The 27,511-nt window shown below is 36.5% G+C and overlaps 1 protein-coding gene and 1 long non-coding RNA gene across 3 annotated transcripts in view; both read right to left on the bottom strand.

Annotated features, from left to right (window-relative positions):
- The window catches only part of NLK (nemo like kinase), a 123,166-nt gene that overhangs the window by 24,313 nt on the left and 71,342 nt on the right, over positions 1-27,511 (bottom strand). For both annotated transcript variants that reach the window (XR_004982753.2, XM_036408546.2), the window contains exons 4-5: positions 3,964-4,070; positions 2,461-2,546 (exon numbers count right to left, since the gene is read on the bottom strand). Coding sequence is in view for 1 of the 2 variants with exons in the window: in XM_036408546.2 (XP_036264439.1) it covers positions 2,461-2,546; positions 3,964-4,070 (193 nt within the window). In the remaining variant the exon portion in view is untranslated. The remainder of the gene's footprint in view (positions 1-2,460; positions 2,547-3,963; positions 4,071-27,511) is intronic.
- Positions 4,698-27,508, bottom strand: LOC123651141. The gene is made up of 3 exons (XR_006739640.1): positions 27,377-27,508; positions 5,658-5,937; positions 4,698-4,901 (listed from the first exon to the last, which is right to left on the bottom strand). It is a non-coding gene; the product is annotated as an uncharacterized LOC123651141 (long non-coding RNA).

Raw genomic sequence — 27,511 nt, forward strand, 5'->3', positions numbered from 1 at the left:
ACTCACATTAATGTTTATCATTCTCTCTCTCTCCCCCTCTCTGTAAAAAAATCAGTAAGAATGTTTTTAAACAAAACAAAACATCAGCCTGATATGGAATCATTTTTGGCAATTTATCTGGAATACAAGCTACATCAAAGTAAAAAGTTTATATGATCAGATAACCAAAAAGATATTTGAGATTTCAAGCAAAATTACCCATTTTGTGCTTAACAGGAAACAAAATAAATCATAATGAGAAGATACTAATTTAATTTAAAATAAATGTCTTATCATGCCCTGGCCAGTGTGGCTCATTTGGCTGGGCATGGTCCTGTGCCCTGAAAGGTTGCAGGTTCAATGTCTGGTCAGAGCACATGCCCAAGTTTCAGGCTCGATTCCCAGTAGAGGGCGTGCAAGAGGCAGCCAATCAATGTTTCGCTCTCACATCATTTTCTCTCTTCCTCTCCCTTCCTCTTTCTCTAAAAAAATCAATTAAAAATTGTTTTAAAAATAAAAAATATTTTACCATAATATTTTTGATGAATTTTACATTTGAGAAGAGAGAGCCTTCATTCTACTATGGTTTTTAAAAGTAGGCCACAGAGACAAGTCAAGGGAGCAGAGAAAAATTTCAATTTGTGTTGTTTATGCATAAATGACATTTTCCTTTAGTTACTTATTCATGTAGCCAGAGGTTACCATAACAGACAATTTGGAAAATAGACCTCAAGCAGTTAATGGCATCAAGCATGACAGCTAAAACACAAAATGCTTTGTGAAGTTCTCCCAACAGAAACTGAAATAAGAAACTGGCTAAGTTGTCATAAAACTGACTTGGTCTGAATAGAACAAAGAATTCCTGACTATAAGGTTTATACATACTTTTAGTTTTTGAATGGGGATAGGTAGCAGGGGAATGAACCCAATGACCTATGATGGAATATTTACTTCAAGGAATTTTGGGGATAATTAATTTCTTTGTGGAAACAAAAGACCAAACTACAACTTTAGCTGTTTTCAGATAAAATATGAAAAATAGATTTTTAGCTTTCTAGGGTCAAAACAGGAACAAAGTTCTTGAAACTGTATGAAGAGAAAATTTTTATTCAAAAGCAGCATAACGCACCAGTTTTTAAAGAAAACTGGCATACAGTGGAAAGACAGCACTTAAAATAAAAAGTGAAATTCACATATATTTGGCTTTAATATTTAGTTTATCTACAAACAAGCTAAGCAATAATGATAGTCTGGATTACTTTTATTTTTAACTTGGAAATCTGTACCTCTTAGTACCCTTCACTTTTTTCACCTGTCTCCTCCCCCCTGTTGATTAAAGTAGAAAACATTTTGCCGAAACCGGTTTGGCTCAGTGGTAGAGCATCGGTCTGCGGACTGAAAGGTCCAGGTTCGATTCCGGTCAAGGGCATGTACATTGGTTGTGGGCACATCCCCGGTAGGGGGTGTGCAAGAGGCAGCTGGTCGATGTTTCTCTCTCATCGACGTTTCTAGCTCTCTATCTCTCTCCCTTCCTCTCTGTAAAAAATCAATAAAATATATTAAAAAAAAATAAAGTAGAAAACACTTTAAAAATTTTTCTTTTTCATATATGTCAGTTAAAACGTTAAGATTTTACATCTATTGTAGGTGAAGCACCATAAATACTGTCATTACTCATAAGTGGAATTTTAATTTTCTCACACAGAGATGACACAGCCCCAGGAAGACCTTTATCTGTAATTCCTATGATGGGGGAAAATATGGTGGATCTCTCACTTTTTAGGAGTTCTGCTAAAATGTATCTTTATTAGTGATGGGGAAATGCACATATGTGGTTTTTGCTATTTGTGAGTCACTAACAAAGACAATGGGGAGGAAGTGGTATTAGAGGAAAAGTAAAAATGTTAATTAACATGAAAATTCTGGGCTAACTATAATTAATCCCATAAGCAATTCTCCTTCAGAAGAGAATACTGTATATGTATTAACAGATAAACACTTGACTCCTTTCTAGCTTAGTGTTTTCACTTTTAAATGTTTCCACTTTCCTATTTTGCTACCTCTAACAGCATATAAAAATGTTAGCTGTGTAAAAACACAGTTTTCTTAAAAAAGTCATACTTCATTTTCATATAAATAGAATCTTACTGGTCTTTCGGTATTTCCTCCGATATATACTTCCTTTAATAATGGAATAATCTGAAAAGAAATCACCTTCTCTATTATAATATTTTAGTTCCACTGTAATTCCAATTTCAGGTTTTCCAAAACATATGCAAAGTATCATGAAGAAACCGAGGCAATACTACAAATTAGTTACAATAGCCATGACTAGAGATATCACTAGAGAAAACTGGGTTCTTTAATTTTTGGTTAAGTGATGAAAATAATAATAAGGATTTCTTTCTAAAAAACGTATTTTTCTTAAATCTGCCTTGACATTCTGTTTTTCTCAGATATTTAAATAAACGGAAAAACTACCTTTAGAACACAGTTGCTGTTCACAAGGAGATTCCCTGGCTTAATGTCTCGATGTAAAATGCCAGCTGAATGGAGATATTTCAAACCTGAAATAATAAGCAGATTTAAGTGCAGATATTTAATTCCTTTTATTCAACCACTAATCTGGGAAAACCATAGAAACAGAGAATACAGGATTTTAAATGGTTCCCTAACTAACTGCGGAGTGATCATGATTAAAAAGCTTGATTTAGTCTTAGCTCAAAAAAATATAATTTTGCTACAGTAAAATAGTCATAAAAAGTTTACATAATCTAGAGATAATACCTACAATTCAAAAGATTATTTAGGTTTGTGTATAGATAAGCTTTTCTGGCCCAAATGCTGCTGACAATTATCCTTAAGTTACTCTAAGTATGGCTATTGGAGTTCTCCTATTGATGACCCCAAACCTGTGATTCTGAGCATGCTCCAACAAAATACTTCCCATCAACCGACAGGGAGCCCTTCTCAGGACTTTCCCAGGATACTCACTGAAGCAACAACATTTAGAAACTTGCCCAGGTTTGTTGGTAGTATCTCCACCCCTGAGAATCCAGAGGGTAATAAACTACACTTTAAAAGACAGGGAGTTTTAGCACTGCCAGAAAAAGGTCATAACTTTAAGGCTTGTCTTTTGAATAAAATATAGCAAATCACATTTTGTACAAGAATAAAAAAATTCCAATATCTCCCCTCTCCACCCTCTGCTGAATAGCAACACACAACTATAGAAGGTGGGCTTTTTAGTTTTAATATTGTGCGTATGTTTTGGCTGATGCTTTTCAATCTTATAAAGAATGTCTTAATTCCATGAATCTTGGCAGTGGGAAGTGGGGGAGTATTTTTTAGGTCAAAAAGCTGTTTCAGCTTTAAACTGTTCTCAATTTATAATAGCAAAAATTCTGAAGCACGCACCTCATGGCCAGAGAAAACTCCATCACTGTTAGCCCAAACCGCTTCTCTATCAAGTCCTTGCTCTTTAATAAACCAGAACTGAGAATAATTTAGTTGGCTGTTTCTATCAGTCTCCTCCATGCTTTCACTTTAATAATCATTTTGTTTTCCTAGAGTTGGATTCAGCCAACACTCTGATCAGGACGACCTAAAACTGGCTTAAAGAAAGGATGACATCCATAGGGAACACATAGTGATTTCTCAATTTACTAATAGTCATTTCGTACTAAACCACTGCTGCTTAGCAAACCATCCTGCTTATTCACCTGTATAGACTGACCTACTCAACTGCCTAATAAATTAGACAGGGCACTCTATTTCATCACTAAAAATAAGAACCATTTGGCTATCCTTAAAAGCCTCTTATTTAACATCAAGTATAGAGATTATTAACTAGACCTTGGTCAAAAGAAAAAAAGTATTTAGGAAAAAAGAAAACATTGGAAGGTCAGATTAAAGGTCAAATGAAAAGTAAAACATTTCATTTACACAGTGACACTATCTTTTTCTTGATAAAGAAAATCTTACCTCGCAAAATCTGATAAAGAAAAACTTTGACATGATCTGAGCTGAGTGGTTGAGGAGACACGATAATTTTATGTAGGTCACTCTGCATCAATTCTGTGACAACATATCTTGAGGCATTAAGTTAAGGAGAGTTCAGAGAATTCAGCCCCCAATTCCCTCAAAGTGGGCTCCAGGTCAAAATAACTTCTATTTTTAAGGCTAGTAAAAGCTTAGGAAAAGAAAGTTTCTGGACAACATAATAGAAGTGAGAACCCGGCCCTCAGAAGATAAGACATTGCAAAACTTTAAGAATTTACTGTTTAAAAGTTAGCACAACCACCAAGTGACTTCCCTATAATCATCGTTATAAAGAGGAAAAATAAGGGTAAACATTTTAAATTACAGCCAGGCCAGGAAGAGTGTGGAGACCAGACTTAGAATCTATTTCAAATGAGAGAGTTGGTAGTCTCACCCTAGGCTACCACGTCACCAATGGAAAAGATGATGACCTACTTATCAACTGTCATTTTTATTTTTTTAAATATATTTTATTGATTTTTTGTACAGAGAGGAAGGGAGACAGATAGCTAGAAACATCAATGAGAGAGAGTCATCGATCAGCTGCCTCTTGCACCCCCCCCACTGGGGATATGCCCACAACCAAGGTACATGCCCTTGACCGGAATCGAACCCGGGACCCTTCAGTCCCCAAGCCGACGCTCTATCCATTGAGCCAAACCGGTCCCGGCTCAACTGTCATTTCTAAGTACAGTACTCCTAAAAATGTGTAAAATGGTTATTTCAAATTGAAGTTGTCATGCAATCTTAAATTCTCTTATTTAACTTTTTAATATATTTATGTCTTCCTTATTAAAATTTAAGCTTCCCATGCTTTATATTCTGCTATATTCTCAGGGTTTTGCTCAATGAACACACAGCAGATAATCCAAGGCGGGAGCCTGTGGAACAATGAAGATGTGGAATTCAGAACTCTTGCAAAGGTGAGTCTTTTGGTATATCTACAATAGAATAGGACAGATTCATGTCTCAGTCTGCCTGCAGTCGAGAACTCACTTTGAGTTTTATGATTTATGTAAAATAATGCATCCGTTATTGATGGGAATATGTTCTAAGAAAGGCATCATTAAGTGATTTTGTCATTGTGTGAGCATCACAGAGGGTACTTACACAAACCTAGATGGTATAGCCTACTGCTCCTAGGCTACAAACCTTTACAGCATGTACTGAATACTGTTGGCAACTGCCACACAATGGTATTTGTGTATTTAAACAGAGAAAGGGTACAGTAAAAATATGGTGTAAAAAAAAAAAAAAAGTACATCTGCATAGGACATTTACCATGCATGAAGCCTGTAGGGCTGGAAATTGCTCTGGGAGAGTAGTGGACACTAAAGCTATACTAAATTTGCCAAAAAATATTTTTCTTTCTTCAATAATAAAGTAACTGTAGCTTATTATAACTTTTTTACTTTATAAACTTAAATTTTTTTTCTTTTAAAAATATATATTTAATTGACTTTTTAGAGAGAGGAAGAGCGGGATAGAGAGTTAGAAACATCGATGAGAGAGAATCATCAATCAGCTGCCTCCTGCACAGCCCCAACTGGGGCTGTGCCTGCAACCAAGTAATCTTCCTCCTCAATCACTTATCTAGAATTTTCAAAAATTCTTCACATCAGCATTTGCAGATGCACCAATCACTTTCACATGATGTAATGAATAACAATTCTTTGATCATTTAAACCACCCAGAGTTAGCAGTAAATTCAATATTGTAGTCAAGTCCAGCCTTTTGCTTTGGCCATGATTGCTATGGGGGTTATAAGGACATGCTTCTGTGCTTGGTCATCAATGTAGGTCACTAGAAGTTTCTCCATGTTTGATATAGGCTCTTCTCAAATTTTTTTTGGTCTTGATGCCTTCAATGAAGCAGATCCTTCAACAGCTTCCATCACTTTGTTCTTCAAGATCATACCTATGGTGGAATGGGGCATGCTTGACTGACCAATAACCATCTGATTTTCCATCTTTGTGGAAAAGTCCTGAATCACTTTTAATTTCATTTCCAAGTCAATCACTCAACATAGTCTGTTACTAGCAACATTAGCAGTAGATTTTGTATGTTTAGGGGCCATGATGAATAAAACAACACAAGATTAAATCAAGCACAGGAGAAAATGGTGCAATCAAAAGACACGGTAAATATGAGATATATGAAGCTGCTGCATAATATGGCTAACTTTTCAAAAAAAATTTTTTAAAGTAGAAATACACTCAAAAACAATGATAAAAATATAGGAAAAACATAAACCAGCCCTAACCAGTTTGGCTCAGTGGAGTGTCGGCCTGTAGACTGAAGGGTCCCGGGTTCGATAACAGTCAAGGGTATGTACCTTGGTTGTGGGCACATCCTCAGTAGGTGTGCAGGAGGCAGCGATCGATGTTTCTCTCTCATCATTGATGTTTCTCTCTCTCTATCTATTTCATTCATATCTATCAGAAACAATGCCTGAATCTATTGAGTGAATGCACTACTGAGCACCTACTAGGTTCTAGCCACTCTAAGATTTAAACTTATTACTTTACAGAGGCTTGCAACCAATCCTGAATTTAGGCCTACCTGCATCTCTACTTTCTGAGATACCAGATGTTTCCAATTTCTGAGCTGTTCTGATATTCTATAACAAGAACCAACCTGTTGTTGGGTTCTCACTATTGCTGGCACAGGCTTCTGCCTCTTGCAATTTTTAATCCTTTACTGACATTTTATGGGCTCTGCAGGAAGGACTGGCAGCAAGAATATGTTTTATCAACCATGTTTTCACGTTAAAAACTGATTACATGTTTATTGGCCACATATGCATGAGAAAAAAAGGAAAAGAGTGTGTGTGTGTGTGTGTGTGTGAGAGAGAGAGAGAGAGAGAGAGAGAGAGAAGGAGAGAGAGAGAGAGAGAGAGAGAGAGAAAATTATTCTTGTCCTTTGCTCAATTTTCTACTGGGGTGATAATTTTTATTTGTAAGAGTGCTTTACAAATTAAGAATATTAACCCTGTAGTGAAAAAAATTTCCCACTAGAATTGTAATCATAGGATAGCGTCAGGAAAAATCTTCTCTTGGTACCATTAAGCTTTAATCAGGTACCAATATTCTTGAGTTGGTTCCAGGAATCTCAAGGGACAATGACAAAGAAATATTACCCAAGGAAAAAACAAAGCAACAAAACCAAACCAGAAACACTTCACAACTGCCACCACTGTATTGTATTGTCACTTGAGGTTTTATTCAGGGGGGGAATCCTAAACAGAGTAGAGTACGAAGCACTGTGGGATGTCAGTCATGTCTGCTGGGTTAATTGACAATTTTTTGTTCCTGCCAGGATTGAAAATTTATTGCATTGAAGTGAAGAGCAGATTCTATTCTATTCTGTCTCCCATATCCACAAAACTGGCAGCCAACTTATGATGCCAGAATCTTTACTGTCAGTAGACACATTTGGTATGCATGCAAGCAGCAGAGACAAAACTCCTTAATTTTCAAGTTATCAGTTTGAATTCATAGTGCTGGTCCTGGAAAAATCTTGTTTTGATTTATAAAAGAAATAAAGTGATACATGAACCAAAAACAGAGAATAAGTACAAAATAATGTCATATGCTTTCTTCTGACAGTGACTATATTCTCAAAGAAAGAGGAAAAAGAAAACTCTGTCTGGTTGGCATGGTCCTATTCTTAACAGATATTTAAAAAGTAATTATTCATTTCAGAAAAAAAAATACATTTTATTTGCCATTTTTTACAAAATATTATTTCCTGATCAGGGTGTTGCTGACCTACTGGATTTGAATGGACAATATGGGACCATTTTGACCAACAAAAATATGGTTCAACCTAACACAAGTATTACCAAATATCAAAAAATTGAAAAGTGAAGTGTTTAAAATATAGAGCATGATAAGTCAATTCTTCTACATTAAAACCACATACCTATGTGCTTAATTTCTCACAAAAAATTTTAATTTTAATTTCCCAAAATATAAACCAGGAGGTATTCCCTCTGCTAAACACAAATGACTAGATCTCCATGTCTCTGTGCTCAGGATCAGTGAACTTAAAACCTTTCATTCAATTTCCTGTTATAATATTTAAGAAAGGAGAGTTTAAGAGTGCTACTTTCATATCTCTGCTTTTTGAGATGCCAGACTGGGTTAGAGAAGAATGGGGGTCAGTTATTAAACTTTTTGTTTGTTTTGAAATTTTTATTTTATTATTTATTTATTTCCATTTTTTAAAATCCAGGAATTATATGTGTAACAAACTCTTATTTTAACCAGAAAGTCTATGGCAAAACCACAAAGAGGCCCTGCCTATCTTTACCATTTTAAAAATAATTGTCTTTTTTTAATTTGTATTTTTATTAATTTCAGAGAGGAAGGGAAAGGAAGAGATAGAAACACCAATGATGAAAATCATTGATTGGTTGCCTCCTGCACGCCTCCAGCTGGGGACTGAGCCCACACCACGGCATGTGCCCTGACTGGGAATTGAACCGTGACTTCCTGGTTGTAGGTTGATTCTCAACCTCTGAGCCATTCAGGCCAGGCTACCTTACCATTAGGTTTATCTTTGTACAGATATGCTTTCCCCTTACTAAATAGAACAGTCTGAAAATATTTCAAATGTGTAATTTTTACAAACTGATTAAAATAGCCACTCAGCAGAGATTATGTTTCGACAAGCTTTAGTTGGAAATATATTTTTCACTCCTCAAGCAAACCAGTTTTTTCTTCATAGAAAACAAGTCAACAACCAGGCTGACCTTTTACAAATTTATTTCTCTGGAAAATACAATTCCTGAATGTGAAGACTTAACAATGTAGGTGCAGAAATTTAGAAGCCACACATATCACTTTATAATAAGGTTTCTGCTTTGCTCTAGCAGAAATCCTCTGAAGTCTCAATCCCCAGCATAATGTCTCCCAGATGTCTCAACTAGTTGCCATGCCAACAAAAGCAGCTTAAATTAAATGAGGGCCTGAAAAGGCACCTGCATCACTCCAGGTCTGTTGCACATTAAATAAAGCCCTCTTGACAGGGACTCAGAGGTGCCATTAACTTGAACAGCAGCTATCTGATTATTGTTTCTGAGTAATTTAATGAGGGTCTCCAAACAAGAGGAAAAACAGGGTGCTCTTTCTCTCTTTCTGTCCTTCTAAATAGGACAGCCCCTCGGCAGCTGGTGCACCGGCTGGGTCAGTGACTTTGCCATGGCCTTTTAAGTTACCATTGGGCAAAGAAAAAACAGAGGACCCAAGTTAGGCTTTCAGGAGAATATTAACAAATTAACAATTTTTCCCTATTAAAACTCATCATTAAAAAAATGACCATAAAAAACACACTGTGCATGGTATGCCAACCTCAGAGCGATTTAGCAGCCCTACTATAATAATTTGCTGCTGATTGCAGCAATTAGTTAAGTAGCTCCATGAAATATGGATTTCAAAATGTACTAATTTGCTTCAGAAAAGTGAATGCAAATGAACAATTATACTAGTAATGTACGGGTGGGGGCATTGCAGCTCTGATACCTTAGGTGCCTAAGAAAAACAGTGTTTCTGTGTTGTTTTAATAGTTATTTTTTCTGGGTAATATTGACATTTTAGAAGCTTCTTTATAAGGGGATAGAAAATAGTCCTTTTGCTGCTTTCTCAAATATTATTAATTACTAGGGAATATCACTTAATAAAAAACAACAAACTTAGGGTAGAGTTGGATGGTTTACCCAAGGTCACATTCCCAGTCTGTAAAAAACTGCCTGGCCAGTGTGGCTCAGTGGTTGAGCATTGACCGATGAACCAGGAGGTCATGGTTGGATTCCAAGTCAGGGCACATGCCTGGATTTCAAGCTGGGTCCCCAGTGGGGGAATGCAGGAGGCAGCTGATTAATAATTTTCTCTCATCACTGATTGCTCTCTCCCCCCTTTCCTTTCTGAAATTAAAAACAAATTTAAATAAATAAATAAATAAATAAATAAATGCATGCATGCATGCATGCCAGGACTACCTTAGGTTTCCTGACTGCTACTTTAGTTGTTTCCCATAGAAGCTGGCCTACTAGTCCCATTTTTTTATTTTTTAAAACCAAATAACATAACAGTATAAAGATTACTTTGAAATGAAGAGAAGCTGAATTACTTTTAATTATGTACTATGAGAAGAAAAGGAAAAAGGAAGCTAACTTTTTGTTGAAGCTACTATGTGACTAATCCTAACATAATACCTAATTTGTAATTCTCCACTGTTGGGAGAGGTTAAGCTGCTGACACAGATCTTGGATTCAAACCTAGGTTGTAAAGATTTTGAGGTCTGACCCTTTCCATGAAATTTTGCCTCACTTACTATTAAAAGAGAAAATGAAATTCATGAGGCTGACATTACTTTCATGTTACAAAAACCAGGTTTCAAGGAAAAGAATCAAAAGTTCAATATTTCATTACATGAGGCAGCTTTCAGCATTTCTCCTTTGTCATGTGTTTTCACATGGGAAGTCACTGTTCATTCTTCAACAAATACCCTGAATAGTAGACACTGTTCTAGGCACTGGGAATGCAGTGGTGTACAAGAGTATCATTGCCCTCACTGAGTTTATAGCCTAACAAGGGAGATGAAAATTAAACAAGCAATTACAATACAGCCATTGAGAGACTACAACAGTGTGCCCTGGCCAGTTAGCTCAGTTGGTTAGAGCATCGTCTCAATATAACAGGTTACGGGTTTGAACCCCTGTCAGAGCACATATAAGAATCAAGCAATCAAGGAATAAATAAGTAGAACAATAAATTGATGTTTTGTTCTCTCTCTCAACGGAATAAATAAAAAATTAAAAAAAGATTACAATGTTACGGTTGTTAATCTCATATAGCCCCTTGGGTATTGCTTTTGATTTGAATATGTTAGAGTTGCCACCAGAAATAAAATTTAAAAAGAAGCACAACCAAGACATGTTACTTTAAAGAGACAAATCTCTAAGTTATTAGAATTGCTAACTTCCAGTAAATAGATTTAATCCTTTAGTAAAACATTTTAAGAAACAATAATGATTTCTTCAACTCCTATTGAATTTCTAAAATATATGTATGTTCTAATGAGCACTTTACTTTTATTTATAAAAACACATACATACTTACATTTGGTTTTCTAAAATGGTTCACCTTAAATTAAAAACAACATGATAAATTAAAAAAGCAATTAACATTTACTGAGATCTCACTATGTGCTAGGCACTTTCCAAGCACTTTATATAAATTATATCAAGGAATTCTCTGAAGTGGCAGGTTATTTGAAAGAATTAATTGTTCTAATTTTGAGTTTTATTTATTTAATCCTCACCTGAGGATATTTTTCCCACTGATTTTCAGAGAATGTAGAAGGGAGAGAAAGAGAGAGAGAGAGAGAGAGATTGATTGGTTGCCTCCCGCATCCATTCTGACCAGGAATCGAACCTTTCGGTGCAGAGGATGACACCCAACCAAGTGAGCCACACTGGCTAGGGCTAGATCACCTCATTATCTCATTTAATCCTCTTAACAATTTGGGACTATTCCCATGTAACAGATCTAGTCTGGGGTGAAAGAAGTCAGAATGACAGCCTAAATAATACTTCTTTTGCCATCAACTAAAAAATACAAAGATTGGTTGGGGTGGGGGAAGGGGAAGAAAAAAAAAAATACAAAGATTAAGAAAAGTTTTCCTACCTTACCCTCACTTTACCTCTTTCCACCTTCTAAGCATTTACTTCCTTTAAGTCTTATTCCTTTTACCCTTTAGTCAAATTTCAAAGCTAAAATAAATTCAATAAACATTTCCAGTATATATACTTACTTGAACTAGGTTCATATTTTCTACTGTTTTAATGGATGAGAACTTTTAAAATTAGTGTATATACATATATAATCACAGGGACCCTCTCAGCTAACTTTTTGTGTGGACTATAGGGTTGGGCTAGTAGCTCTTGACATGAAAAACAAAAATAAAAGAAAGTCTTAACTAGAGATTGCTGAAAATACAGGACAAAAATAAAAGAAAGTCTTAACTAGAGATTGCTGAAAATACAGGACAAGTCTTTTGTGGGATGTCTAAATTGAAAATATGAATCTGGGAATCATTATATATGGTAAGTAATAGCAATTTCTACTTTCTACTAAAGGAAATCTGCCAAAGATGGAGTATTAATTTTACTTTTGATTATAATATTTTTCTTTGCACAAAGTTTTTCTCTTTTATTAAAATTTTTTTCTATTTCTTTCCTTCTTTTATTCTGAGAATGAGGATACTAAAATTATGGAAGCACATCACCATTAATGAGTTATAAATCCAACTTCGATAACATTACATTCTTTAAAATAAGGCACACCAATATTCACTGTAAAATAATGCTCACCAGAGTTGGTGCCTAACGCCCAAATACGATATGCAGGACATCCTGCTAGACTCCTACAGAGGTCACTGAGGAAGAAAATGTGTTCACGGAGGACAGGGTTTGAAACAGGAAAAAAAGCAAAAATAAGGACTCTTCTGAGGAGAAATGATGGGAATATATTAGACAGAAAAGAAAGGCAGAGAACCCAGAGGGGTGTTTAGTATACCTGTACAGTTTTGTACAATTTTCTTTGATGCAAAAGAGAATTATGGGCCAGAAATACAGGTAGGAAACGAACCTAGAACCCAGCAGCAAACTACAACTTACTGGTAAGCTTCCCCCGACCTCTTTCTCCAATTTAATCAAATCTGTACTGTGATCAATATCTGTTCAGCCCACCTCTATGGTGATGCATCTATTTCAGGAAGTAATCTAAGAATCATGATCATCAGCCTCTGCCGCAAAGCCTGACTAATCCAGCTGTCAAAGGTAATTCTGCACAAAAACTTCACCATCACCAGAGAAACAAACGCTGACACCAAATTCTGACCTTCAATTATAAGTAAGATGATTGAGTCCTTTTCTGTTTTTAGAAAGTCATGATTACTCAAGCAGTCTCAGAGGCTGTAGGACTGGTGCCAACTGCATCTTTGTTAACTCATCATCATTAGCATCAATAAATACTGACTGGGCACCAAGTGGGTGTGGGGAGCATGCTAACTCAATGACAATACCGGAAAGAGATGGATGAATGCAAGGCAGCGTTCAAAAGGTTAGAAAAGACTGAGATTGATATGTAAGAATCAAATACAGAAAACAAGCAAAAAGATTTCAATGTACCTGGCCATGGAAGCTTGACCAAAAAGAAAAATAGCTGGCATTCACTGAGTTTTCTGTTAGGCAACCCAGCTTTAAATGTGTTTAGCTTCATCTACTCCTAACTACTCTAAGAAGTAAATCCTATTATGATTGCCACTATGCAAACTAGTGAAGAGGTTTAGAGAGGCGAAGGAACTAGCCAAAGACCACAACTAGTATTCTGCAGAAATGGCGGCAGAGCCCAGGCTCTGTTCCTAACCTGTCTTTCAAAAGATTAATTAAATCTCAGAAAAAGGTGAATGAGATAATTCTACTACAGAAGAGAAGGCGAGGAGGCTGATTTTTACAATGAGGAGTTACATGGATTTAGGTAGTGAAAGGCAGGGGAGTGTAGGTTTTGGAATCACACACTAGGTTAGAATCTCGACTCTGCCACTTACTAGCTTGATAATATTAGCAAGTGAATGCCAGGGTTTAGATATATGTGAATCACATACAAATACCACGCATATGGTGAACAGGCTTCCACGATAGCTGCTATCATCATTGTTACGGGAGGGAGGAAGGGTACTGAGTTTATGAAACATCAAAATGATAGGCACTGTGCCAAAGTCCTACATACATTAATTCATTTATTCCTTGCAACAGTTCTTTGAGGAAAAATACTATCACTATTTATCACCGGGGAGACTGAGGCTCAGGGAAGAGTATCAAATAACTTTTTCAAGGTAAGAAAATCTAGTTTGGGGGTGGCGAGAGGGGATTCACAGTTGAACTCAGGACTCCCTGATATCCAAGTTCATGCCTTACCCAAACTATTCTTAAAAAAAAAAAAAAAAAAAAAAAAAAAAAATATATATATATATATATATATATATATATATATATTTCCCCCCCCCCTTTTGTTTTTTCTTTGAAACTATTTTTATTTCTTCCCAACACCCGCCCCCCCTTCCTCCCAGGAAAAAGCTAAAATAATGTAAGCAAAAAGAAACACAAAACAGGTAACTAATTTAAAAATCTCTTTTAAGTCCCTGATCTTAAAGGGAAAGATCAGGCAATCTCAAAAGGGTATCACTTGTGAAGAGGACAATTTTATTCACTTACTAATGGGATCTCATGTGGTTTATTAGCACCAAATAACAGTATGTCCATGATAGTCACATTCCTTCATGAGGACAAAGAAACCTTTTCTTAGATGAATGAAAGTTTTCAACTTTCAAAGTGCATATTATTTTTGAGAGAGACCTAGGGTTGTCTTGGACAGACCAGAAACTCAAGGGAGCAATTAATCTCTGTGGGATCTCTATAAACCTCCACATTGGGGTTCCCTGGTTTTGGTAAAGGGCTGCTAGTAATCTTAAGTCTTGAGCCCAGGGTGGTAAAAATAAGCTATCAGATTGATATTCCATAACTGAATCTTATTTTATATTTTCAAAACAACAAAAATACACATATGCAAAACAAAACTTTGCTTGGCTCATTTATGACATACTTCCTTTGGAAAAATGCCACTTTGCCCCAATCCTGTTTTCTACCATCTGGCTCTCTTGCGAACTCTTAATTGATGTAACAATGATAGGAAAATGCTATCAATTAAACACATAATTATTAAACCCATCACCAACTGTATAATTCAGTGTTCTTAATATTTAATACAGACATTCATACAGTATTCAGAAAACTGACATAATAAGTACTGCATAAATAAATTGTACTCTTGCTAAAATACAGGTTTGGGCTAGTGCGCTGTAGGTCCATTAAGTTCCCTGAAGTACTGCTCTCAAATAAATTGAGTTGGTAGCAGGAGACTCAGCTGGCCTACGAAGTGGCTAAAAGCCCCACTGTTTCCAAATATCCTCCAATTAAGGCAGGTCTAATATATTTAGTAGCTTCTGAAACTCTGGGTCTCCACGTAACACATGCTTCCTGGTGTCTACCAACCTCAAAAAATAAAGTCAGAACAGTGGGATATAACAAAAAGATCAAATAAATACTCCTACGAGTGTTCTTAAACTCTCACGCCTGAATTAAACATGTCAAGAGGCTAATAATCGGAAGGTTAACCAGAAGGTTAAGCAGTTCAGGAGAATGATAATGGGGTTATGAGTCTTTTCAGCAGCTCAAATCAGGTGAGGCTTTGTTGTTATTCAATATTACCCTCTGATAATTGGGAGGTCTGACAGCGTTTCATTCCCACCAGCTGGGAAGTTTTAGAAATATATTTATTTTCAATGGAGAGGTGAAAAGATTAGATTCAAGCTTTTAGAATCTTTTGGCCTCACCTGGAGCACAGGTGTTTCAAAGACCTGGTGTGAATCAGTTGCTCCAGCTATGTATAGTGACACCCTTCAAAGCATAGTGAGAAAAATGCCAACTGTGAGTTGGACTTAAAACAACCTCAGGATCTGCTAATACTCTAGTCTAAACCCTAAGTAATCTTCATGCCACCAGGAAGGGACCACTACTAGGGGATGTTATTGCTACTATGGGGCTTGAAAGGGGAGCGGTTCTTGGGATGGCAGGCTTAAGGAGGAAATTATGAATATCCTTTTAATAAGTAAGGTTCAGATCCAGTTGGTTTGGCTCAGAGTGTTGGCCTGAGGACTGAGGACTCCCAAGTTCAATTCTGGTCAAGGTTGCGGACACATCCCCAAAAGGGGATGCGCGGAAGGCAGCTGATCGATGTTTCTCTCTCATCAATGTTTCTAACTCTCTATCCTTCTCCCTTCTTCTGTTTAAAAAAAAAAAAAAAAATCAATAAAATATATATATATATATTTAAAAAAAAAAAAAGGTTTGGTAAAGGTAATGAAAAAAACTTGGAGGGGCTAAGTTGTATATTAAATATATTTTTTGGGAAGAGGAAACCAAGTAAGGGAATATGAAGTGTTGAGGTTACCAACTCATTCCTCAGTAACAGTTTATATCTTGGTATTTTCTTGTTTTGTTTTTACAAATCCTCTCTATATAATAACCCATTCCTCATTAAGAGTTCACATCTTATACTGTGTTTTAATATATTTTTATTGATTTCAAATTGGAAGGAAGCGGGAGAGAAACATCAATGATGAGAATCATTCATCAGCTGCCTCCTGCACGGCGCCCACTGGAGATCGAGCCTGCAACCTGGGCATGTGCCCTGACCAGATATTGAACCTGGGACCCTTCAGTCTCCAGGCCAACTTCTAGATGCCTGGTGCACGAAATTTGTGTGTGGGTAAGGTCCCTAGGCCTAGCTGTGATCAGGGCCATCTTCCTAGGCTGCCAGTAGCTGGCCCTGCCCCACCCACCTGGGTACCCAGTTTGCCATCGGGTGATTGGAGCCTGTGGGCCAGGGGGAGGAACCAAGAGGTCAGTGGTCAGTGGCCCTGCCCCAGTCCCCACCGTGGGTTGCTTTGTGTGTGTGTGTGGCGATCAGTGGCGGGATGGGGGCCTTGGCCTGGTGCCCACATCACCGGCCACCCACTGCACTGGTCCCCATCACCATCGGGCAATCAGAGTCTGACGGCCGAGGAGAAGGACCAAGAGGTCAGCCATTCTGCCTGATTGTCAGTCCTGCTGCCTCCGCAAGGGAGGGACCAAGAGGTGGTCAGTGTACCTCATAGTGATTGGTAAAGTGGTCATTCTGCCATTATGGTGGCTGGGCTTTATTATATAGGATTAGGAATAAATGCTTACTATTGATGATAAGGTACTTTATAATAAGAAAGCACTGCTAGGTAAGTCATCCTGGAAAGCTCAAGTTGTGTACACGTGTGACAATTTATGATAGGGTCTTATTTAAAAATACTACCTATCAGGTTCAAAAGCTCACCACCTGAAGTTTAGAACTAAAGCAGGCTATTCTGCCTGCTCAATGAAACCGAAGTCTCAACACATTTAATGTTCCATGTGCATTGAACAACTGATGTTGTATGAAAAACTATTAATGTGCTAAAACTTTCATATAGCAAAACAGGGTATTTAACTGATTTAGCTGAGAAGAAAATAAAGAGCCTATAGAATAAATATGGGAAGTTTTGAAAACACATTTTTAATGCTTCAGATAATGAAAACTGATTCACTCTTTCATTAAATATTGGACAGAAACCAACACTAAGCCCGATTATGAAAAAGAAATCTTGTAGGTAAACAGTTTTACTATATATATATTTTTAAAGTCTTCATCTTCCTGTGATACATGTTTGAATAAATATGAGGCAGGTGATTTTTTCAAAAGGACACAGTAAGCTGTAGTAAGCGGATCCTTAACTCTGTCTCCCCAAGCTATGAATTCTCTTATATGAAAAGTCCAAGAATGGCAGTTAAAACATACTTACCCCCCCAAAAACAAACATTAATTCTAAAATACTGCCATTTCTATTCAAAAGAAGAAAATCTCACAACTATAAATATTTGAGACGAAAGAGTATCTCTTCCCTCACATTTTTTGTTTGTTTGTTTGTTTTGTTCCAAAAATCTGGTCCACTGAGAAGGGAAATTTCAACCAAAATCTCAGATATACAACTGCCTCTGAAATAAAAATGAGGGCGTTAAATAGCATGGATAATGAAAATGTGGTTTATGGATGTTGCTGATTTCAAACAATGCTTTCCATGTGAAAGAAAAACAGCAATGCATCAAGAGAGAATTGTTTTCTCTTGTAACAAATGGTTAGCACTAAATCTCATCATCTTCTTTGCAACAAAAACCATGGGCGCCTTTGCAACTAGGAAAAAAATCCATGTGTGCTTCAATTAGAATCACTGACCTTTTCTGAAGCATGCCTGTGCTTTTCTATAGAAATCAATGGAATGAAAGGTCACATTGTTAAAATGTTTGAATACAACAATCTCTTTCTCAGGCAAAGGCAAATTCCCTTTTCTTTCCAAGGTAAAAATTAAAAAATTGAAACTACCTTTAATTTGAAATTTAAAACTGATTTAAAAAAACAAACAAACAAAAAACAAAAACAAACCCAATTCTATCACCAGAAAACTGGAAAGCTATCATCCCATATACCCTGACATAGCCCAGGAGATTGTTGGCTGAATCCTTGTCACTAAGGCTATAAACACACATGTAATAAATTAGAAAGAGCATTCTAGAGAAAATGATGTTATTTCAAACCTCACTTCTTCTCAAAATACCACAGAGAAAGCAAAGGCAAGCTCTGTGTCTGTCAAATGTAGATGGGAGAGCCTGGTGACTACTAATGCCCTACCGCCATAGCCATCCAAAGTAAATGCACATATATGCAAACCCAAGGAAGGAACAGAAACCAAATGAAATGACTGAAATAGTCACTAGTTTTTTTCTGAGAATCAATAAAAAAGCTATCTGAAAGAGCCTCTACCTAGTTTAAAAACATTTTACTTCTCTAATTTTCTTAATTCATAAAAAGAGGCAAATTCTCCAATCACCTCTTAATCCATTTAAAGGATAAAGAATGAACATGTCATATAAACCTCATCATGCTTCTTTTTGCCAATACAACAAATCTTAACGCTTTCACTAATAGACAATGAGCCCTTAAATTATACCCACTCACCCTTTCTTATTGGTGAAAAACTTAATTCTGTGTCCAGACAATATAGTTTCAAATGTCCTTCTGCCCAACATAATTTGAGAGCAATTTACTCCATTCTGTTCTACTATAAAGCTGCAAAAATGGTGTCATTAAAATCAAGAGATTACATTAATATCAATGGTATAAACAACCACAAACAGCAGTCTGAAGGACAAACCTCTCAATATGCCAAGCTATCGATACTTCCTTACCTTACCTACCCAGTGCTACCTACCACCAGTGAAATCAATTTTTGTTGAAGGTTTTTAAAGTGGTCCATTTTAAAGGATCTGCTTTCTCTGTCTAGATATTACGGATGTTATATTTCAATTATCTCACAAAAAAAGCTGAAAGAAAAAAGATATAAGATCTGCCATAGTGCCTTATTCATTTGTTCATAGTCCCCACTTTGTAACATTTATGGAATGAATGTTCTATTCATAGACCCACCAAGAGAAATCATATGCTACCTAAAATTTTGTGGAAAATTAAGAATACAACAATATTGAAATTATATTTATTTGCCCAGCTGGTGTGACTCAGTGGTTAAGTGTCGATCTATGAACCAGAAGGTCACAGTTTGATTACTGGTCTGGACACATGCTTGGGATGCAGGCTTGATCCCTAGTAGGGGCATGCGGGAGGCAGCCAATCCATGATCCTCTCATCATTGATGTTTCTCTCTCTCTCCTCTCCCTCTCTTCCTTTCTTAAACCAACAATATATATATATATATATATATATATATATATATATATATATATATATATATATATGAAAATATATTTATTCTGCCGAAACAGGTTTGGCTCAGCGGTAGAGCGTCGGTCTGCGGACTGAAAGGTCCCGGGTTCGATTCCTGGGCATGCATGTACATTGGTTGCGGGCACATCCCCGGTAGGGGGTATGCAAGAGGCACCTGGTCGATGTTTCTCTCTCATCAACGTTTCTAGCTCTCTATCTCTCTCCCTTCCTCTCTGTAAAAAAATCAATATATTAAAAAATATATATATATATTTATTCTAATTATAGGTAATTGATCTCTATGGATTGATATAGGAAGGACTATTAAAATACCTTATTCTATGAAAATTATAAGTCCAGATCAGTCTCCCAAACTCCTGTTTAAGGGGAGAGGAGAGAAGAGTTTTTCTACTTAAGAAAAACTGGTTAATATCTCTATTGTAAAACTGATTTACCTGGTATTATAATTATTTGAAAATTATCAACTATCCACTGAATCATGAACTTAAGAATAACAACGATGGCCCCCATCGGTTTGGCTCAGCGGATAGAGCACTGGCCCGCAGATTTAAGGGTCCCAGGTTCGATTCCAGTCAAGGGGCATGTACCCTGATTGTAGGTTTGATCCCCAGTAGGGCGCATGCAGGAGGCAGCTAGTCAATCTTTCTCTCTCATCGATGTTTCTAACTCTATCCCTTTTTCCTCCTCTTGGTAAAAATCAATACAATATATTAAAAAAAAAAAAAAAAAAAAAAAAGGAACAGCAATGACTGTTGTACTTTACACTATCTGCTGGTACATCTTCCCTGAGGGCAAAGTTCTGAAGTTATGGCATAAAACAAACATCAAGTATCACAAAAAAAATCAACTGGGAAGACACTATGTTGGGGACCAAGATTATCAGCCTCCCACTAAATTCAACAATTCTGTGTTCTCTGGTATTGGAACAGAGTGCTGTTTTCTTTACCACATGATGGAACCCCATGAGAAACGGAGGGCTTGTGTTAAAGTACCTCTCTCAACACCAGCATCACACTTAGTTTAGTGAAATGCTCGCACTATGGGAAGTGTATGGGAGCTGATTTCACATTCTTGATTCCTAGCTCAAGCTCACTCTGGAAAAGAAACTAAATGAATGGGATTGGACATAAATTAATTAAAATTGTGTTGCATATGCTTCAGTTTAAATGCATGACCTTGAATCTACTACAAGTTAAAAAACTCATCATTCAAAGAATGAATGAAGCACAGGGTTTGGGTGATTAGGTCAAGGCTCTGACATATGGCCTTAAACTTTTGTTTTATCCATCACCATTTATCCCCTCTATGCTCTCTTCCACCTCCACCCATCCCTCTCCCTGAAATAACCACACTGTTGTCCATGTCCATGAATTCTCTTTTTTCTTTTTTTAAAACATATTTTTATTGATTTCAGAGATGAAGAGGGAGAGATAGAAACAATCAATGACGAGAGAGAATCATTAATTGGCTGCCTCCTGCCCGCCTCACACTGGGGATGGAGCCCACAACTGGGGTATTTACCCCAAGCAGGAATTGAACCATGACCTCCTTTTCATAAGTCAATGGTCAATCAATGAGCCACGATGGCTGGGCTCTCTCTCTTTTTTTAATCGGTCCCTCCACTTCTTCCAGTCTTCAACTTTTGATACCTCATTTTAAATGCTTCCCTTTCCACTACTGATATGTCAGAATTAAAATAAAGTTAGAACTTTGATTAAAATATGATATAGTCTGAGTTTCTTAAAGCTTAAACAGAAGATAAATTAGGTCTTGAGGCCTTAAAAAATGTGTAGATCAATCATAGTTAATTTGGTTGTCAAAAAAGCATTTATGATGGATGAAGAGTGTGAACATGATTATGGAGAACTTGGTCTCCATATAAAGAGCTGCAACCTTCTCTCCTACCTTTTTCCAGGCTATGGTTGGTTTCAGGGCTAATCCTTTAAGATCTCTCCTTTAAAAAAAAGACATCCCATAAAATTAATTCCACAATCTCTTATCACAACAATCCCAATCTCAGCAAGATGGCATACACAACTGGCTTATATTTACATATTTAAAATCCTTCCAACATACAGGCAGATAATCACTCTAGTCCTTTAATCTAGTAGATCCCAACCCTAAAGGCACATTAAGATCTTTTCTATTGTTATACTCTTCAACCTAAATGATGATTACCCTATATAGTAAAGAGCTAATATGCTAATTCGACTGAACAGCAGAACGACCATCTGGACGACCTTCCAGATGAAGCCAGGGCTGTGAGGGCTGAGGCAGTTAGGGTTTCCCGGGCCAAGCCCCTTGCATCAGGCCTCTAGTTATTTATGATTGTATCCCCCACTAGATTACAAATCTGGAAGGCAGAGACTACCTTATTCATTAATTTTACAAATACAGTACTTATTTAGCACTTCCTATATGTCAGACATTTTTCTAAGGACTGGGAATACAACTGTAAGCAAAATAAAAAAGAAGTTCCTGGTTTTAGGAATATAGTTGATGCTGATACATATGGAATAAATGAAGACAGACATTCTAATAATATGGCAATCATCAGAGCTCCTGGGATGCAGATTTCTGGTACTGTTGTTGCAGAAGGAGTATACTTATATATGTATATACACCCATTTCCCCCCCACACTCTTCACTGGCTCCTAGAGCTGTTTCATAGCACCAGAGAATCATATACTGGGTATTCTTTAAATTATAAAATGTTGCTATAAAATATTGTATAATACTATCAATTAAACTACTATAGCTGGAGACCCAAAAACTATATGACTGCCTACCAAGGACTCTAACTGATGGCCATGTAAGTTCCCCTCGCTGCCTTTATAAGGAGAGATTCCAGTTTAAACGTTGCCTGCACAAGCCAAACCTATTATCCAAACAGGGGCACTTCTGAAAGTGAAAGGAAGAACCTATTATCTCAGGACATCAGGTAAAATCCATGAGTCTTGGCAAACTGCGACACATGGTCACTTCTATTAGGTTTCTCACTTCCATTGGTTTTAGGTTGTAATTGCTCCTAGCATAGAAGACCTGAACGACCTATATTCGTCTCCATAAAATACTAAGATTAAGTTAAAAATAAGCTTTTCCCACCCTAGCTGGTTTGGCTGTGGCTATAGCGTCGGCCTGTGGACTAAAGGGTTCTGAGTTCAGTTCTGATCAAGGGCACATGCCAGAGTTGTGGGCTTGATTATCAGTAGGGGGTGCGCAGAGGCAGCCAATCAACGATTCCCTCTCATTATTGATATTTCTCTCTTCCTCTCTGAAATCAATTAAAACTTTTATTTTTTTTTAAAGCTTTTCCCAAAGCAAGGCAGATTTTTATTTCTAATCCAGTTGGCATCCAGTACTTTCTGGAAAGGAGCTTGTTTTTGTATAGAGTCCAGAATCCTGACTGAAGTAGGATAAATAATGTTTCCCAATCAACAATTAGCACTGGTTTCTCTTGGATTAAATTTCAGTAGGCTCCCAGTAATTAAGTGCCAAACTGTTTTCATACAGACTTCCAAAAAGAAACTCAAAGTGGTAAAATGAATAATGCAATGCTTTAGCAAGCTAACAGTTCAGCTCAGAAAAATACATAATCTTTCTTAATTATTAAAGAATATATTTTCTAGGTTGATATATTAGATTTAAAAAATAAGAAAAAAACAAAACAAAAGCTATATGATTTAGAGGTTGTGGTAGAATGTGTTGCTCTTTCCATACCTGACTTCTGTTAAATCTATTGTGCCTTGCAGGTAGATTTGTAAGCAGTTATAATCTAGACACTGTCTTTTTAAAAGTTGCTTAAGGAATTATTTAAAGATGCATAGTCTTTCAAAACTCAAGCTAGAATTGTGGTGGGCAAAATGTAATCACTTTATTACAGTTTCAGAAAAAGATATATATTAACTGCATGATACTTATATGATATCTCTATTGTACACAATGATTATCAAAATGCCCAGAGACTTCAGATATTTCTAAAATAGTAGTAATTATTCAATTAGCTTTAAAGACATCTTATGGTTTAAAAGTTGCATATGCAATATAACACCCCAATTTTCTCATATTAGAGAAAAAAATGTAATGATGTGGTACATATATACAGTGGAATATTATTTCTTTTGCCCGGCCAGTGTTGCTCAGTGACCGAGGGTCAACCCATGAACCAGGAGATCATGGTTTGATTCCTGGTCAGGGCACATGCCTGGGTTTCAGGCTCAATCTTCAGTACAGGAGGCAGCAAATTGATTCTCTCTCATCATCAATGTTTCTATCTTTCTCCCCCTCTTCTTTCCTCTCTCTGAAATCAAAATTTAAAAACATATAAAATACAAAAAAACAAACAAAATGATTACCTCTTTCCCTTTAAATGACAAATATATATATTTTTTGCTATCAACTGATTCCTTTATTAACTAAGTATTACAACATTCACTAGATGCAAAGCAATATACTCAGAATTTACCTAAAATGACAGAGCCCCAAACAGATCTTAAAAGTTTTCTCAAAGAACAATTCCATGAATACACATTTGAAACTCAAAACATTACCTATTCTGCCTGGCTAGCATGGCTCAGTGGTTGAGTGTCAACCTATGAACCAGGAGATCACAGTTCAATTCCCCGTCAGGGCACATGCCCAGGTTTCGGGCTTAATTCTTACCCTCTTCACTGCAGGCGTGCAGGAAGCAGCCAATCAATGATTTTGTCTCATCATGATATTTCTATCTCTCTCCCTCTCCCTTCCTCTCTGAAATCAATAAAAAGATATATATTTTAGAAGAAAACCAAACAAGACATTACTCATCCTAAAATCTGCAAAGACAGTAATCGTCCAATTAAAAAATACACACAGTCAACTAAAACCACATGTAATGCATGTCATATTACTGTGATACTACAGAGGGAGCTGCTAACACAGATAAATAATATATTAAGTTGAAGTAAAATAGTAACTTAAGATCCTTTTAAATCTTCAATATTTTCGTACTTAATGTATTATGTTGTCATATTTTTCAGATGGAAATTACAGAGAATTTTTTTCCTTTGGCTATAGTATATTTATACTGAAAAGCATAGGATATAGAAAATTTTTTAGGATATTAAAAGAATCAGCAAAGACAGATCATATATGTAACTAAGGCATATCTTACGTTTCCATTTAAAAACCAATTTTTAGTACCCTGTACTCCAAGCTAAATCATGCCTTCCTAAAAAGTCTTTATACTCACGTGGCAACTATAGGTTTAATTCCTTTTTATGTTAAAGGATTTGGTGTTTTCCAAATGGCACCACCACTGGAAAACACTTTTATTTTCTGTGCATCATTCTACATACAGCAAAATATTATACGAGAGAAAACAAGAATACTGAAGTTTAGACTCCCTGTCCCTCTCCCTTCTTCTCTGTAAAAAATCAATAAAATATATTTTTAAAAAGATAGGAAATATATATATACACATACATATATATATATACATACACACACACACACACACACACACACACACATATATGTATATATAATGAATAGCTGAGTGTTCAGTGAAGAGAATCTAAATATATCTGGCATTTTTTAAATATACCCACATTCACCAATTATCTTATATGAAAACATTCTTTCTCCACATGAAAGTCTATTTTCAGTAAAGGGTTAACAAAGCAGATCTGGGCTACCAAAATCCTATACCTTTCCAAAGTTTTTAGGATTGGCTCCTGGGAAATAACCTTCGCAGCCCTGCAAATCCTGCCTCCTAAGAGTATCTCAGTATGCCTGGGGCTTTGGCCTCACCACAGTTAGGCTAACAATGTGATTCATGGTATACACCTATTTTTGTTTGCTTGGAGCCTTGGTTCAAGTTGTATTTGTTTAAACTCTGGGTAGGGAGAAGGTGGAGGGCTGGAGACTGAGTAGCTAAGATCAGTTCCTTGGGTGCTCTATGCTTACTCACCAATGTCTAATTAGAACCCTGGACCCCAAGGCTCATGTGAGCCTTCCTAGTTGACGAGGTTGCCTGTGCTGTCATACATTGTTGCTGAGAGAATTAAGCTCTATTTGCCAAATTCCAACAGGAGAGAACAACTAGAACTTCGTGCCTGGTTTCTCCTGAACTCTGCTTATACACCTTTTTCTTTTGCTGATTTTAATCTCTAACCATGAGTAAAACAGCTTTCCTGGGTCCTCCGAGTCCTTTCATTGAACCCAAGGGTGATTTTGTGGACACAGCCTAAAATAGAGTAAAACTCTTATTTACTAAAGAGGATTTCTTCTTATTTCAAGGTTTGCTATCAGCAACTTTATTTCCAAAGAGGTAGTTAGTAGTACATACTCATAGGGGTGTCTCCTAGTATGTGATTCCCTTCCCATTAAGGCAAAGGAATTAATGCTTTTTCCTCAGTGGCTACTAACGACATATAGTCAGGAGAGAACTTTCTCAATTCTTCTATCTTTAAGTTAATTTTGAACTTAAAAAAAAAGGGGGGGGGGGAGGCGAGAGGGGTGTCAGAACCACCTGGCATGGCTCAAGACCTCAGGTATTCAAAGACACTCTTACCAGCCAAGAGTTTGTGAAGGGCCGGATCCTTCTTTGGAATGTGCAGGGCTGGAGTACCCCAAGTTCACGGAATTAACCCTTTGCAAAGGGATTAATTCCATAAGAGATTCATGGGTTAAAATATCACCAAGGATTATAGCATTTTGGTTTATTAGATCAAAATATCCCAATGTTGATCAGTGATAATTCTATCACCTCACATGGTTTCCCAATTCCCTAGTACTTTAACTGTTCCCTTTCCCCTTGGGAGGCTCTTAATTGTTCCAAATTATTAAGAAAAATATCGAAGATAATTGTCTAGTATGGAATTACCTGCCTCTTAAGTAAGAATGAGATTTTAGTTTAGCTCACTGCTCAATCAGAAAAAGCATCTTGCTTTTATATTGATTTCCATTCTGAGACACAGGCCTACTGTTAATAAAAAGCCTTGAGTGAATAAACAGTACTATCATGAACTCACTAAATTAATGATTTAGGACTTCCTGTCTTTTACTTAAAGCTTACCAAGTTAAATACAGAATGGTAAATGATGATTTTTGCCTAGGAATGTCAGATGGCCTAACTTGTCTTAATATTTTCTATGCATAGGCCCAGGAACTATTACCAGGCATTATTTTACAGTTTATTATTATCCATGATACCCAATATACTATTTTTACAAATTAACTGTAGCAGTGATAGGAGAATGTTAAAGCCTCTATCCTGAAAGAATCATGTATGTAAGGACTGAACTACATACTTAGAAGAACTAATGCTTGGAATTATCCCCAACATTTACTCACTCTGTGAAATTGGTCTTTTTTTCTTTTAATCTTTTGTGCCTCAATTTCCTCTTCTGTAAAATGGGAATGTTTACAATACCTTCCCCAGATGGCTGTTATAGGGATTAAATAAACACATTTCTCTAAAGAACTTAAGAGTTGTGCCTTGCATTTGATAAAAACTCACGTAAGTCTTGTCTGTTACCATCACCATCACCACTGCCATTATTCCAAGGAACTTGGGACATTTAAATTACATTACTAGATCTTTAATTTTTACCTTACTCCAAGTGGTAGGAAACAGGACAATATTATCCTCTTGACTGACAGGCAGTTATTGTATAGTCACAAGAGCACCTTATTGAGTTCCAATCAGCTTAGCTGCCTCACTGGTTTCATCTGCAAAATGGGGATGGTAATAACCCATCTAAAGGATGTGTGCAGATTAAGTAAAATTTCTGCCCAGAAGTCCTGTTTTGTGGTATCATTACTCAGGATATATATTATAGATAATACTAAGCTCTGCCAGATACTTGGGATTTCAAAATTACCTGATTCCAGGTACTCAACCACTTCTGCAAGGATGAGATTTAATACCCTTCAAGGCAAGAACCCCAAAATGGTGCTAGAAGAACAAATTAATAAAAAAAAAATGTGTCCCCTTCTTTCACATTCCCTGGTTAGGA

The sequence above is a fragment of the Pipistrellus kuhlii genome, unplaced genomic scaffold, assembly GCF_014108245.1.
Source record: "Pipistrellus kuhlii isolate mPipKuh1 unplaced genomic scaffold, mPipKuh1.p scaffold_m20_p_39, whole genome shotgun sequence".
NCBI classification, from domain to species: Eukaryota; Metazoa; Chordata; class Mammalia; order Chiroptera; family Vespertilionidae; genus Pipistrellus; species Pipistrellus kuhlii.